At 41.7% G+C, this 15,241-nt stretch overlaps 1 protein-coding gene across 1 annotated transcript in view; it reads left to right on the forward strand.

Moving 5' to 3' along the window:
* LOC129697686 (dynein axonemal heavy chain 6-like) overlaps positions 1-15,241 on the forward strand; it is a 415,092-nt gene that overhangs the window by 40,644 nt on the left and 359,207 nt on the right. The window contains exons 3-4 of the mRNA XM_055636395.1: positions 6,887-7,017; positions 8,323-8,462. Of these exons, the coding sequence (XP_055492370.1) occupies positions 6,887-7,017; positions 8,323-8,462 (271 nt within the window). The remainder of the gene's footprint in view (positions 1-6,886; positions 7,018-8,322; positions 8,463-15,241) is intronic.

Genomic DNA, 15,241 nt, shown 5'->3' on the forward strand with positions numbered 1-15,241 from the left:
CCGCACCATCTATCCTTTGTGGAAAAATATTGCGAGTCATTGACTTCAGGAAGCAAGATGGAGTACATGCCCTAGTCTACATCAATGGTGCTAAAGTGGAGACGGTTGAGAGATTAAAATTCCTTGTGGGAAATATCACCATCAATTCTTTGCAATTTCCAAGACCTCAAGAAATTGCAGAGAATTGTGAACGCAACCCAGACCATCACACAAACCAACCTCCTTTCCATTGACTCAATTAATACCTCATGCTGCCTCGGCAAGGCCACCAGCACAAGCAAGGGTGAGTCGCACCCTGGCCACTCCCTCTTCTCCCCTGTCCCATTGGACAAAGGGTATAGAAGCGTGAAAATGAACATCTCCAGATTCAGGGACGGTTTCTTCCCAGCTGTTATCAGGCAACTGAACCATTCTACCAACAACTAGAGAGCAGTCCCGAACTACTACCTACCTCATTGGAGACCCTCAGACGTTCTTTAATTGGACTTTACTGGCTTTATATCGTCTGGAAGTGGAGGCACTGCCTGGCAGCTGCGGCTCGCCTGCAGTCCGTCTGTTTTTTCTTTTTTGTTGTTGTTTTCTTTTGTCTGTTTTAGTTGAAGTAAGTTAAATTTATTTTATTAGGTTGTGTATGTGTGTGGGGGGCAAACATGGTTTTAGTCTTTTCCTTCGGGGGGGATGCGACTTTTTCTTGTTGTGTCCCCCGTCTCCGTCTCCGTCTGAGCTGAGGCCTAATGGCGGCGTTCCGTCGTTCCAGCGCCGTCCTGACTTGGAGTTGTGGCGGCGTTCTGGCGGGCTCAGTGGATGACATCGTCGAGAGCTCGCAGGTCACAGGTTGGTGACCTGTTTTTCCGGAGCCCCCGCAAAACAACAGCTCAAATAAACGACTCAAACTCAGACTCAATTTGTCTCGGTTCACATTGACCCTATAACCAAGAAAGCACATCAATGCTTCCATTTCCTCAGTAGACTTATGAAATTTCATAAGACTCTAATAATTCTTATCAATTTCTACATATGTAGAAAGCATCCTTTCAGGATGCTGTTTTGCCCAAGAGTGTAAGAAATTGCAGAGTTTTTGATGCAGCCCAGTCCATCACACAAACCAGCCGTAACCCCCATCACCTCCATCGACACATCATGCTGTCTTGGGAAAGCAGCCAACATAATCAGGACCACTCACACCCTCTTCTCCCCTTTCCAGTTGGGCAGAAAATACAAAAGCTGGAATCAAGGACAGCTTCTTCTCTGCTGTTATCTGACTTGAATGGACCTCTCATATGCTAAGGATGTATTCTCAATCTCACAATATACCCTCCTGTGGGTCTTGCAGTTTTTTAAATCTATATTTTCTGTGCAGCTATAACACAATATTCTGAATTCTGTTTCTATTTTCTTTTTGTACTCGTTGTCATGTTGTCATGATTTAATTGTACTCATATATAGTATAATTTGCTTGCATAGAAGTGACTTGGTTGAGAATGTAGGTCAGAATGTAGGTGGTTTAATTAGCATGTTTGCTGACAACCACAAAATTAGTGGAGTCAAAGGTAACACAGAAGGTGGGCTAGAGATTTAATGCAGCATAGAAGCTGGATAGTTGAGCGGAGATGTGGCAGATGGAATTTAATCCTGACAAGTGTGAGGCATGGACCTTATAGATGCTTATAACATTCTGAGGGGTGTAGATAGAATGAATGGTTAACCTTTTTTCCCCCAGGTAGGAGTTTCCATCTACAGTGCAGGGGTTTAATGTGAAAGGGGAGAAATTGAAAGCATAACTGAGGGGTATGTTCTTCACAAAGAGGGTAGAGAATATCTGGAATGACCTGCCAGAGGAGGTAAATATAATTCCAACAATTAAAAGTTGTTTGGATAGATCCTTGGGTAAGAACAAGCAGCCCCTTAAGATCCTATAGGGGCTAAAATAGAGTTTGTTTGTATCCACCAGTGAAAGTGTGTCAACGTTTTGGGAGCAGTCATTTAAAACTGAGGTGTATAGAACCTGTGGCCACAATGTCAGATCCTCGTGAATCGACTTATTGGTGCAGCGGTAGAATTGCTGCCTCTCAACGCCAGAAACCCGGGTTCAATCTTGACCACGGATGCTGTCTGTACAGAGTTTGTTCATTCTCCATGTGACCACGTGGATTTACTCTGGGTGCTCCACTTATTCCAAAGACGTGTAGGTTTGTAGGTTAATTGGCTCCTATAATTGGCTGCTGGGTGATCATTGGGCAGTGCTGACTTGGTGGGCGGAAAGACCTGTTTCCACACTGTATCTCTAAACTAAACTAAACTAAAACTCTATTGAAGAATTCTATGCAGTTGAGAGTGGTGGAGGCCAGATCTTTCGATATATTCAAGGTGAAAGGTAAGTATTAGAAATAAAGAGGGATAGAGAGTTATGGGGAATTGGCACAGAAAAGAAGTTGAGGCTACAGAAGAGTATAGATCAGCGATGATTATATTGAATGGCAGGGAGGGCTTGAGGGGCTTAGTGGCCAACTTCTGCTTGTACTTTATTGTATGCTTGTGTTCTGATTTCCAAGATAATACTCACCTGCTATTTCCTTGTCTCCACAGTTAAAATCTACATGTTTTGCAGTCTCGTTTAACCCATTTTACCACTTGGCTTTGTAGCTTTAGCCATCTTAAAATATTATACTCAGTCCCTTTGGCTGAGTCTAATCTATAAATTGTGAGAGCCTAATACTGATCTCCTGTGGCAATTCATTAGTGACAGTTTGCCAACCTGGAAATAACCCATTTATTCTTATGGTCTGTTTTCTGTTCCTAACCTAATCCAGAGTCCATACTAAAATCATCCTCGATCTCATGAGATTTTTTTTGTACAAAGGGTCAAAGAATCACACAATTAAACAGCATGGAAATAGGCCTTTCAGTCCACTATGCCCACATTGACCATCAAGAACCTATCTTTTATAATCCCAATTTTCTAGTGCCCTGCCCTCTATGCCTCTATGCCATGGGATTTCAGGTGCTCGTCTAATTACTTAAATGTTTTGGGAGTACCTGCTACCCCCATCTCCGAGGGCAATGCTCCATAATTTATCTGGGTAAAAAATATCTTCCTGAAATCTCTAAAATTCCCGCCTCTTATCTTACACCTATGCCCCTTAGTTATAGACGCCTCTGCTAAGGGGAAATATTTCTTACTATCTCTCCAACCCATGCCCCCGTATTCCTCTATCCGATTCCCCGTCCGCCTCCTTCCTCCAAAGAAATGTAAACACAAACGATTCAGATAATTCTATCCAGTGAATCTCCTTTGCACCCTTTCCAGACCAAACCATCAACTGAGTTGGATGATCAGCCATGATCATATTGAATGGCGGTGCAGGCTCGAAGGGCTGAATGGCCTACTCCTGCACCTAATTTCTATGTTTCTATGTTTCTATCTCCTGCAGTACATTGTGAAGAAAACTTTGCACAATACTCCAGGTGTGGCTAAATGTTTTATATTCTATGAATAATATTTATTTGATATTAATGTTATCTTTGTTTGGCATGTGACCTTATCAAACATCTTTTAAAAATCCGGATTCAATACTGTATTTCCATGATCAGCCTTGCTAATTAAATATTATAAATAACTATTAAAATTATTAAATACAACTTTCTCTTCATGCTAAATCATAATATTTTCTAAGTAGTCTGATACTGTGTCCTTAATCATGCATTCCAGCATTTTTTTTGCTGATGTCTAGCTAATTGGTCCACACTTCTCTAGTTCAGTTTCTTTCCCTCCTTTCTCACATTGAAACGTAGCATTTGTCTCATTCCATTCTGCTGTGTTCCAGAGTTTAGGGAGTTTTGTAAGCTTATCAGATATACATAAACTATCTCAACAGCAGTTTAGTTTAGAGATACAGCCTAGAAACAGACCCATTGGCCCACCAAGTCTGCGCCAACCAACAATCATCCCATACACTAATTCTATCCTACACAGTACGAACAATTTTACAGAGGCCAATTAACCTATAAACCTGCATGTCTTTGGATTGTGGGTGGAAACCGGAGCACCCGGAGAAAACCTATGTGGTCACAGGGAGAAGGTGCAAACTCCGTACAGACAGCACCCATAGGCAGGATTGAACCTGTCTCTGGCGCTGTAATACAGCAACTCTGCCACTGTGCCAGTGTGCTGCACTAATTGGCCTGTCCCACTTGGCGATTTATTTCGGCGACTGCCGGCATTGACTGGCGTATCAGGTCAACCAAAAATGTGTGGCGGTGACGCGGCGTGATGACGTATGATGCACGGTGTTTTTTCAAGTGTCGCAACATTTTTTTGGTCGTCGCTGGATTTTGAAATATTCAAAATCTTTTGGCAACACTGATATGACCCGGCAGTCGCCGAAAAAATCGCCAAGTGGGACAAGCCCTTTAGAGTCACAGTAACTCAATGGTTCAAGTTGAATTTCTAGAAGGCATGGATAGATGACTTTTCAAATCAGGACCCTTCTTAAGACTAATTGTAATATAGGGGCAGAAAGCAGGAAGAGTTGGGACAGGACAAAATCTGGCAAGTGATATGTGGATACAGGTGAGGGGGGTGGTGTTGATTGGCAGATGGGTGGACAAAGGCTAGAGATGAAAGGAAGATTAAAGGCTGTAAGATATGGAGAGGAGTGAAATGTGAAGACGGGAAGGGATATAGGTGGAAGGGGAAGGAGGGGGCGGGATAATGGATGAACATCCGGATGAGGCAGCATGAAGAAAAGGGGGGGGCTTGAGGAGTTTGTAAACTAAAATTGGAGAATTCAATGCTCATATTGTCGCATTGTAAGCTGCCCAAGTGTAGCTTAAGGGGGGTTTTCATCCAGTTTGTGAGTGGCATCAGGCCTTGAGTGGTGCAAGGATTAGTGCTGAGACCTCATATATATATATATATACGACTTGGACGAAAAAGTACTTTAACTTTGCAGCACACAAAAAAACTGCTGAAGTTGTAGATAGCGATGAAGGATGTCAAGGAATATAGAGAAGTTAGATCAGTTGGAGATATGTGCGGAGAAAGGCAGCTGTAGGTTAATCTAGACAAGTCTGAGGTGTAGCACTTTGGGATGTCAAATGTAAGGGAAAGGTAGGAAGTAAATGGCAGGACCTTCAGGAGTATTGATGTTTAGAGCCATATTGGGGTGTCTTAAGATCCATAGCTTCCTGAGAGTGGCAACACAAGTGCACAGGGTGTTAAAGAAGTTATACAGCATGCTTGCTTTCATTAGTTGGGAGATTGTGTATAAAAGTCTGTAAGTAATATTGCAGTTATGTAAAACTTTGGTCAGGGCATATTTGGAATATTGTGTACACTGCATTACAGGAAGGATGTGGAGGCCTTGGAGAGGGTGAAGAAGAGAGTCAAGTCAAATTTATTATCATATACAAAACTACGGTGAGGTACAAATAAATGTTGTCTGAATTAGAGAGAATTATCTATAAGGGCAATCCGTGCACGTGCGTCCATGGAGAGGGAACACGCAGTGTCCACGGGGACTCTGGAGGCCTTCCGTGGGCGCTGGTCATCGCGTGGGGTTGAGAGTATTGTAAACAATGAATGCAATGTATTAAAATGATACTTGATATAGTGTAATTTTTGTTTATGATTTGATGTGTTGTATCATATGATTGTGTCATATAAAGTCTTTGAAAAGGAAAAGAATAAAATTATATAAGGGCAAGTTGTTAAAGGATCTTTGTCCAGAATGTTTCATTTAAATCAAATTCTATTGTACTGTTTAGTGAACAGATCAACATTAATTTGGGCTTTAATCTCCAAGGCCATATTGTTACTGTTCAAAAAAAACAACTTCTTAAGCACATCTAACCTCTGTCTTGGGAAGATATTATACGGTAGACAAAGGAAAAGATTCAAAAATGTAACTATATCTTCCTTGGAAAAAATGTAACATGTACTCTTGGGAATGCCTGGTCTTTGAGAGCTTGAAGTGGGGAAGGAGCAGTTGAGCTGCTGTTGAACATTTTGAGACCATGAATCACGAAGACGTAGAAGCCTTGCATAATCAGAAGAGGAAGTGTACCATCTCACAAGCTGCTCATGAGACGCCATTGGTAGAAGAGTCTGTGGTTCCCATATTGGCCTAATTAGCCACCTCAGAAATTATTTGCAATCCAGAGAGATTGTATTTTTATATAACATCTTTCTCTTCTTAGACAAGTCGTTGACGATGAATAACCTGTTAACAACAATCAATGTAATCTTTGAATCGGTATGAAATTACATATAATGTGCTGGAGTAACTCAGCGGATCAGGCAATATCTCTGGAGGCCGACAGGCAAAGTTTGGAGTTGGGACCATCCTTCTTACAGCTGCTTGAGCTGCTGAGTTACTTCAGCACTTTGTGTCTCTTATGGCCTTTGTGTACAGTATCCTTAGTTCCTACCAGTGTTACATATGCACCAGTTATAGAGTTTTACAGTGCGGAAACAAGCCCAACCGGCCAACATGTCCCATCTACACTAGTCCCACCTGTCTGCGTCTGGCCCATATCCCTCTAACCCTGTCATTTCCATGTACCTGTCTAAATGTTTCTTAAACATTGCAATCGATTCTGCCTTTTACTTCACTGCAGTTTGCTGGGCACATTGTTCTTTACCTCCTGCTCTGACTTTCAACTCTTGTTTCAGATGCATTATTGTGGTTGTATCACACAGCATCGATAATTAGAGAACGGATAATTACCGTAAACTCGCAATTATTATTCATTCTTATGACACTAAGCACATTTCAGGTCCTGTGCGTGACTGCCAGTGTATATTGTCATGTAATTTACCACTATGGCAAACTGTAAATAACTGATCTCTCTGCCATTAAGTAATGTATTGAAAATTCTCTTTCAGGGTTTACACCCATTAACTCCTAAACAGCAGCTTTGTGAGAGTACTCTCCGAACACCTATCTACAAAAGGGACATTCCAAGTAGAAAACAGCAATGGATGAAGTGGAAGAATAGAGGTTACCAGTCAAAAAGGTATGGTTGAAGTTTGTTTTACACGGAGTATACAGCACTAGTGCAGGCCATTCAGCTGCACTAAGTCCATGTTGGAGATTATACTTTGCACAAGCCACTTTCTACCTTTTCCTCTAATCCTATCAGAATATCTTTGCTCTATCATGTGTTTATTTAGTTTCCTCTCAGATGCATAAAAGATGCATATCTCCAGATTCAGGGACAGTTTCTTCCCAGCAGTTGTCAGGCAACTGAACGGTCCTCTCATTAACCACAATGCAGTCCTGACCTCCCATCTACCTCATTGGAAAGGTTGAACTATTTTTAATCAAACTTTATCAGACTTCAATGTTATATCTTGCACTAAATGTACCTTTACCCTTTATGTGTACACTGTGAACATCTTGATTGTACTCATGTATATTATTTTCTTTGACTGGATTGCACACAAACAAAAGCTTTTCACTGTACCTTGGTACACGTGACACTAATAAACTAAACTAAGTTAAACTAAACTAAACTAAACTAAACTAAACTAAACTTTCCCCAGAAGGTAACAAATTGCTGTTCCCTTGGATGAAGATATGGCAGATTGGCCTATTGGTTTTATTAAACACTGTTATTTTACATGCCTGTTTTTCTTTACTTCCAATTAAATGTCAGCAGTTTATGCCCCACCTCACATTTTACCCAGTTCCGTTTGTACGTAAATAGCAATGTCATGTTCTTGCATTTGGTCATGAAGCTCTTTTGTTGGCTTGGCTAATTATATATCTAACAGCACAAAGGTGCAGTCAGTAGAACCACTGCCTTGCTGCACCAGAGACCCATGTTTAATCCTGGTTTCCAATACCCTCTGTGTTTATTTTGCATGTTCTCCCTGTAAGAATGTAAGTTTCCTTCCCAGGTACTCTGGTTTTCTCTGACAACCCAAAAACATGCAGGTTGGTAGGTTAATTTGTCTCCTTACATTGTTCTGGGTGTTTAATGTGTATCAGAATCTGATATGATGGCGGGAATATGGGAAGAATTAAAAAATGGGATTAATATAGGATTAGTGTAAACGGGTGGGTTGATGAAAGGCAGGGACTAAATGGGCCTATTTCTGTGCTGTCTCTCTCTCTGACTCTTTGAGAATAGATCTTCTGTTTCAATTGTAGTATATGCGGTATATTATCTAAATCAAATATCGATTGGTAGTATAAAAAGAGTAAGCTAGCATTTCTGATCAAAGTAATTAGTCATTTTTAGATATTTAGTTTCAGAATTGAACATATAATTATTCGATGCAATAATGTTTTTATTCTCTTTTTCTCACATTCTTAGATTATTGGAGGAAAGTCAGGAAGGGCCTTCCTCTGAGCCCACAGAGGAAGAACTGGCCCCTGTTTCTGAAACTGAATCAAAACTGAAGTCTGAGTTTCTTCCTCAACCTGAGGTGCAGGAGCAGCATCCTGAAGGCAAGGGTAGGTTGCTCTCTTCCATGCAGTCACAATGATGCATAAGTGTGTTGTATAATAAATGGTATATCTTTTATTGTAATACAGTACTTTCAGCTTATTCAAAAAGAGCAATTAAACCTGGACCTCTGTTTCTGTTTTTTTCTTTCCTGAAATGGAGAGGAACCATTGATACATTTTTAGACTCCTTCCAGAATTGATTTGATGCTCCAGCATTGCTGCTGATTTCTGTTGAATCGACTTTGCCCTGAACACATCCAAAATATCTGGGACCCCCTTTCATCAGTAAACCTGTGGTAGAGCAGAACTCTCGGCGATGGCCACAGATTCTGCTGTAGGGGTGGGGGAAAGGCCCTTAGTCAGGAAAGGGACACTCATACCCTCTGTGTTACTGCAGACTGCAGTCAACATATCTTCTTCTAACAGGATATGCTGATAGGGTGGAATGAAGAGGTATAGACTAGTTGGGCTGAATGCCCTCTTTCAGTGCTGCTGTAAACACTATGTAATTTGAAGCAGTTCCAAACTGCCCTAGTGAGGAAACAAACCCCTTCTTCAATTTCTTCTGAAGCTCAAATTCCTTCCAGGATCAGGTCTATTCCCTCAAGTAAACTTGAAACCTTTAAAAGAACCTGAATGGAGGGGTCAAGACCCCCCACCCCACCAGCAGTGAATGTTGAGCCCAATACAAGTCTTAGATGGTGCATGGGCAGTTCCAAACAGCTGAGCCTTTACCGTGAGATAGTGATCCACCAACCTGAGAAAATACTCAGTTGGAATCGGGAGGTCATGTTGCAGCTTTATAAAATTGTAGTTAGACTCCATTTCGAGTAATGTGCGTATTCTGGTCGTCACAGTACAAGAGTGATTTGGAGGTTTGGAGGGAATGTAGAAGAGGTTTACCAGACAGCTGTCTTAACTTGTCACAGACGTTGTGGGAAGAAGGGCCGGTTTCTGTGCTGTACTGTTCTAGGTTCTATGCTCTGAAAACAAAATTACAGAAATATACAACACAGAGGGAGGAAGGTCTTTCATCCCAATGTGTCTATGTGGATCAAAGATGGGCTTTGGAGCAATCCCATCTCTCTGTCCTTGCTCCTTAGCCATGCAGATTATGGCCATTCAAGATGTTTTCCAGTATGTTTTACTTATTACGAAAAGCTTCTGTCTCCTCCATTCTTTATACAGTGAGTTTGAACCCATCATTACTCTTTATCTTTTTTACTTGTTAAGTGAAAAGCCTATTCCTCAATTCCCCTCTTATTCTTCTACCAATTATTAAAATATGTGCCCCCTAGATTTTCTCTCCATTTTAATCAAAACAAGTTTGAACTATTTTGCAGACATTTCCTGGGCATGTCCTAGTTTTATACTTAATTAAATCTCCTTTCATACTCCTCTATTCTAAATAATAATATCGGCCGAGAGAGACCCTTCATAATTCTCCAATATAATAAATGTAATACTGGTGAGTATGGGTCACACTTCTTCAGTCTGTCCTCACAAGGCAACCTTCTCAACCTCAGAATCAATCTCATGAATCTGCACCACACTAACTTCAGCAGGTATGTGCCTGCTTAGGGGCAGGGATAACCTAAACCTTCGGTCCCATTAGCAAGTTGAAGATGGTCTAGTATCATGGACATTCTGTAATTTTTTGGCTAAAATAAAGCATATGCTTTTTCTTTATATATGTTATTTTCTAATTAATTTCAACATATCGCTAACTCTCTGCACCAGAACAAAGAACATAGTACAAGATAACACAAGAACAACATACAATATAACGCAAGTACAACATAACACAAGGAATGGGCACAACAGCACAGAAATGGGCCCTTTGACCCACAATGTGCCAAACAAGACGCCTAGCTAAACTGATCTCATCTGCCTGCATATGATCCATATCCCTCTATTCCCTGCCCTTTCATGCACCTATCTAAAAGCCTCTAAAATGCCATGATCATATCTGTCTCCACCTCCACCCATGGTAATGCGTTCTAGGGCCCCACCACTCTCTGGGTAAAAAAAAAACTTGCCCCGTACATCTCTATTAAACTTTCCCCCTCTCACCTGGTATCTCACTACAGAATGCCCTCTAGTGTTGGGCATTTTCACCTTGGGGGGGGGAAAGGCTCTGATTGTCCATCCTATCTATACTTCTTATAATTTTAAATACTTCTATCAGGTCTCCCCACAACCTCCAACATTCCAGAGAAAACTATCCATCCAACCTCTCTCTGCAGCTGAAACCCTCTAATCTAGGCAACATTCTGGTAGCATTCTCCTCTGCACCCTCCTCAAAGCTTCCAATCTTTCCTGGTATTGGGCGGCTAGAACTGCACATGTTACTCCAACTGTTGTAAGAGTGCGTCATGACTCCCTGATTTTTACATTAAATGCCCTTAGCAATGAAGGCAAGCATACTAGACAGAAGTATGCTTACTAGTTCCTGGAGTTTTTTTCCAACATTTCTGATTTATCGCTTAAAATCACATGCAGACATAGCATTAGGAGAGCTACAAGCTTCCACACCTTCTGCCAAAGTATGTCTAGTATGCTTACTGGTATGATACTTAGAACTATCAAAGAGTCACAGACCTGAAATGTTAACTGTTTCCCTTTCCACGGATGCTGGCTGACCTGCTGTGTTTTCCCTAGCACTTTCTGTTTTGATTTCAGATTTTCAGCATCTGCAGGTTTTTACATTTTCATCTTTTAAGCATTTTGATTATCATAATACTAATAATAGAAAGGATAGGCATGTTTTGATTAAATAGTAATCAGTTTTGGCTGTTTTGCATGTAATTCCAATGTTCTTCAGTTCGGCACATACCGTCAAGTAGAGATTCCTTCTCTCAGAGTTACTAGGACTTTGCCCCCATAGTATTACATTTATAATGCAGTTCTCTTATACACAAGGGGGTCAGCCAAAAGCAGACCCCACAACTAACAAACGGGATTCATTCTTTTTATTTTCTGGCAGTGCTTGGCTGCACACAAAGTGGATCAGAAGTGGTGCCTGTGTTCATCTAGCTGGTCACTCCCTATGCAGAATAGTTATTTGAGCCTGTAAAAAACAATTTATTTGAGTAACCTTGCATGTTAGTAAGATAATAAAGACAACACTCATTATAACGGACCATGGTGTCCATCATTGCCGATTGTACACTATAACTTTGGATGGATCGATGGCACATCTGTAAAGTTGCTGTCTTCCAGCGCCGGAGTCCCAGCTTTCGATTCTGACTACAGGTGCTGTCTGTACTGAGTTTGCATATTCTCCCTGTGATCAGGTGGATTTCCTCCAGTTGCTTCGGTTTACCCCGCATTCCAAAGATATGCAGGTTTGTAGGTTAATTGGCTTCTGTAAAATTGTCCCTAGTTTGTAGGATAGAACTAGTGTATGGGTGATCGCTGGTTGGTGCAGTCTCGGTGTGCCAAAGGGCCTGTTTCTACGCTGTAACTCTAAAATGAGTAGGGGGGTTTACTCAAACCTCCTAGTGGTTACTTTGTGAAACAACAAGTAATATTGAAAAACAAAGTTCTTTTCAACAGCTCAAATGTATTTTTGTTACTGCAAGCTAAAAATACTAAAGGCTGTTTGTTACATTGTTCAAAAGAGTGTCATTGCACCTGTGTCTTATTGATTGCTTGTCAATTGCATTTGCCTCCCGCAGGGTAACAAGCTAACTGCGTTCGTAAAGAGACAGTGGTGCCTGATTACTGTGGGAAATCCATGTTAAAGCGGTTCGTAATAATGAGGGTAGACTAGTGTATTTCTTACTCTGGGTACATTTTCTCATTACTTTGAGTCTAATCCTCATATATAATGATCCGTTTAGAATCCAACAAAATTTTCAATTTTGGCCTTAAATGTCCTCAACAACTGAGCACCCAACCATTCCAGCTGTAGAAATCCAAAGATTTATAACCCTTTGATTAAAGGATGTATGCTAATCTTACTCCTAAATGGTTACCCCCTTATCCTGAGACTGTGATCCCTCAATCGAAGTTCTCCATATCGCAGCAATAGCCTCTTCGAATCCTCTGTGGAATGTAAACTCAAGGGCTGGCGATCTAATATAAAAGCAGAAAATGCTGTGGCTGCTCAGTAGTCAGGCTAGTAATCGAAAGTTGTGGTGAAAAAGATGGTTTTTCATTTATGTTTTATTTATTCATGGATTTACACTTTGCAGAGCCAAGAGTAAGATAACACTTCTCCATGCTAGGTGCCAAATCTGGTTATGGAATTCTGGAGACGCAAGAGACTGCAGATGGTGGAATCTTGAGCAGAAAATAAACTGCTGGAAGAACTCCGCAGGTCGGGCAGCATCTGTGGAGGAAAATGGATATGTGTTGTTTCTGGTGGGATCCTTTTTCAGACTGTGTAGGAAGGAACTGCAGATGCTGGTTTAAATCGAAGGTAGGCACAAAATGCTGGAGTAACTCAGACTGAAGAAGGGTCTCGAACTGAATCATCACCCATTCCCTCTCTCCAGAGATGCTGTCTGTCCTGCTGAGTTACTTCAGCATTTTGTGTCTCCCCTTTTTCAGACTGATAGAATAGATCAGAGAAATCTGATTTAAAAAAAGGGGCGAGGGAACACGTGGGCAAGTAATATGTGAATTAGGTGAGGAGGGGTAATTGGCAGAGAGGTGAATATAGCTAGTAACCCAGCTTCTCTTCAGCAGTTTTCTCCCCCCTATTTTTTATCAGTCTCGACAAGTCCTACAGTAAGATTGTTACACCTAAGGTACTGGAAGAGAGAAGGTGGATGACGGTGAGAAATGGAGGGAAGCATGGAATGCAAACGTCCCCGGGTGTTGTACCTCTTGTGAACAGGTTCACCCACTTAGAAGCTGTCGGGTCAGAAGACGTTATTACACCGAGCGGCGGACTGGCTTGCGAAGCAAAAAGGGCTGTTGAGCCAAAACCAAAGAGGCCAACATCAGGCAACGCCATTGTAGTGGGAGACTCCATTGTGAGAGGTACGGACAGGGGTTTCTGCGGCAACAGATGGGATTTGAGGATGGTGTGCTGCCTTCCTGGTGCCAGGATCCAGGATGTCACGGACAGAGTGCAGAAAATCCTCAAGGGCGAAGGTGAACAACCGGAAGTGGTAGTGATTGTCGGCACAAACGATGTCGGAAAGAAGGGGATGAATATTCTGCAGCGTGACTTCAGAGAGCTCGGAAAAATGCTGAAAAGCAGGACCTCCAGGGTTGTTATCTCCAGTTTGGGAGAGATGAATATTCCTGAGCAGCGTGCTGGAGAAAGATCAGGAAAAGGGAGATACGGGACCTGAAGTGGCTGAGGAGACTGGTGCACAGGGGCAGGGAGTTCCTCGTGCTAGATTCAGGAAAAGGGAGATCACTGGGATGTGTTTGAGGAACTGGTAAGGGGGCAAGGATTTGTACTTAGAAAGGGATCTTTTGGGATTGCATCTTACAAAAACAGGCATCTTAACAGGTGGGGGACCAGCATTCTGGCAGGCAGGTTTGCCACTGCTACACAGGTGGTTTTAAACTGAATAAGGGGGGTGGGGTGTCGAATGGGATAGTCGAGGATGGAGTTAAAGGGAAAGGGTTTCTTAAATGGTGAGCATAGAGACAGAAGAGGGTAGAAGAAATAGGTAGCAAGGTGAAAAGTAAAAGTGGCAGGCAGACAAATCCAGGGCAAAAATCAAAAAGGACCACTTTTCAACATAATTGTATAAGGGGTAAGAGTGTTGTAAAAACACGCCTGAAGGCTTTGTGTCTCAATGCAAGGAGCATTCGTAATAAGGTGGATGAGTTGAATGTGCAGATAGCTATTAATGACAATGATATAGTTGGGATCACGGAGACATGGCTCCAGGGTGACCAAGGCTGGGAGCTGAACATCCAGGGATATTCAATATTCAGGAGGGATATACAGAAAGGAAAAGGAGGTGGGGTAGCGTTGCTGGTTAGAGAGGAGATTAACGCAATAGAAAGGGGCAGAAAACGCTAGTGGGAGTTGTGTACAGGCCACCTAACAGTAGTAGTGGAGTTGGGGATGGCATCAAACAGGAATTTAGAAATGCGTGCAACAAAGGTAAAACAGTTATAATGGGTGACTTCAATCTACATATAGATTGGGTGAATCAAATTGGCAAGGGTGCTGAGGAAGAGGATTTCATGGAATGTATGCGCGATAGTTTTCTAAACCTACATGTAGAGGAACCAACGAGAGAGCAGGCTATTCTAGATAGGGTGTTGAGTAGTGAGGAAGGGTTAGTTAGCAGTCTTGTTGTGCGTGGCCCCTTGGGCAAGAGTGACCATAATATGGTTGAGTTCTTCATTAGGATGGAGAGTGACATTGTTAATTCAGAAACAAGGGTCGTGAACTTAAAGAAAGGTAACTTTGAAGGTATGAGATGTGAATTGGCCAAGATAGACTGGCAATTGATTCTTAAAGGGTTAACGGTGGATATGCAATGGAAGGCATTTATAGACTGCATGGATGAGCTACAACAATTGTTCATCCCAGTTTGGCAAAAGAATAAATCAGGGAAGGTAGTTCATCCGTGGATAACAAGAGAAATTAGGGATAGTATCAAAACAAAAGATGAAGCATACAAATTAGCCAAAAAAAGCAGCCAACCAGAGGACTGGGAGAAATTCAGTCCAGCAGAGGAGGACAAAAGGCTAAATTAGGAAAGGGAAAATAGATTATGAAAGAAAACTGGCAGGGAACATAAAAACTGACTGCAAAAGTTTTTTATAGATATGTGAAGACAAAAAGATTAGTTAAAACAAAT

The sequence above is a fragment of the Leucoraja erinacea genome, chromosome 5 (assembly GCF_028641065.1).
Source record: "Leucoraja erinacea ecotype New England chromosome 5, Leri_hhj_1, whole genome shotgun sequence".
Taxonomy (NCBI): Eukaryota; Metazoa; Chordata; class Chondrichthyes; order Rajiformes; family Rajidae; genus Leucoraja; species Leucoraja erinaceus.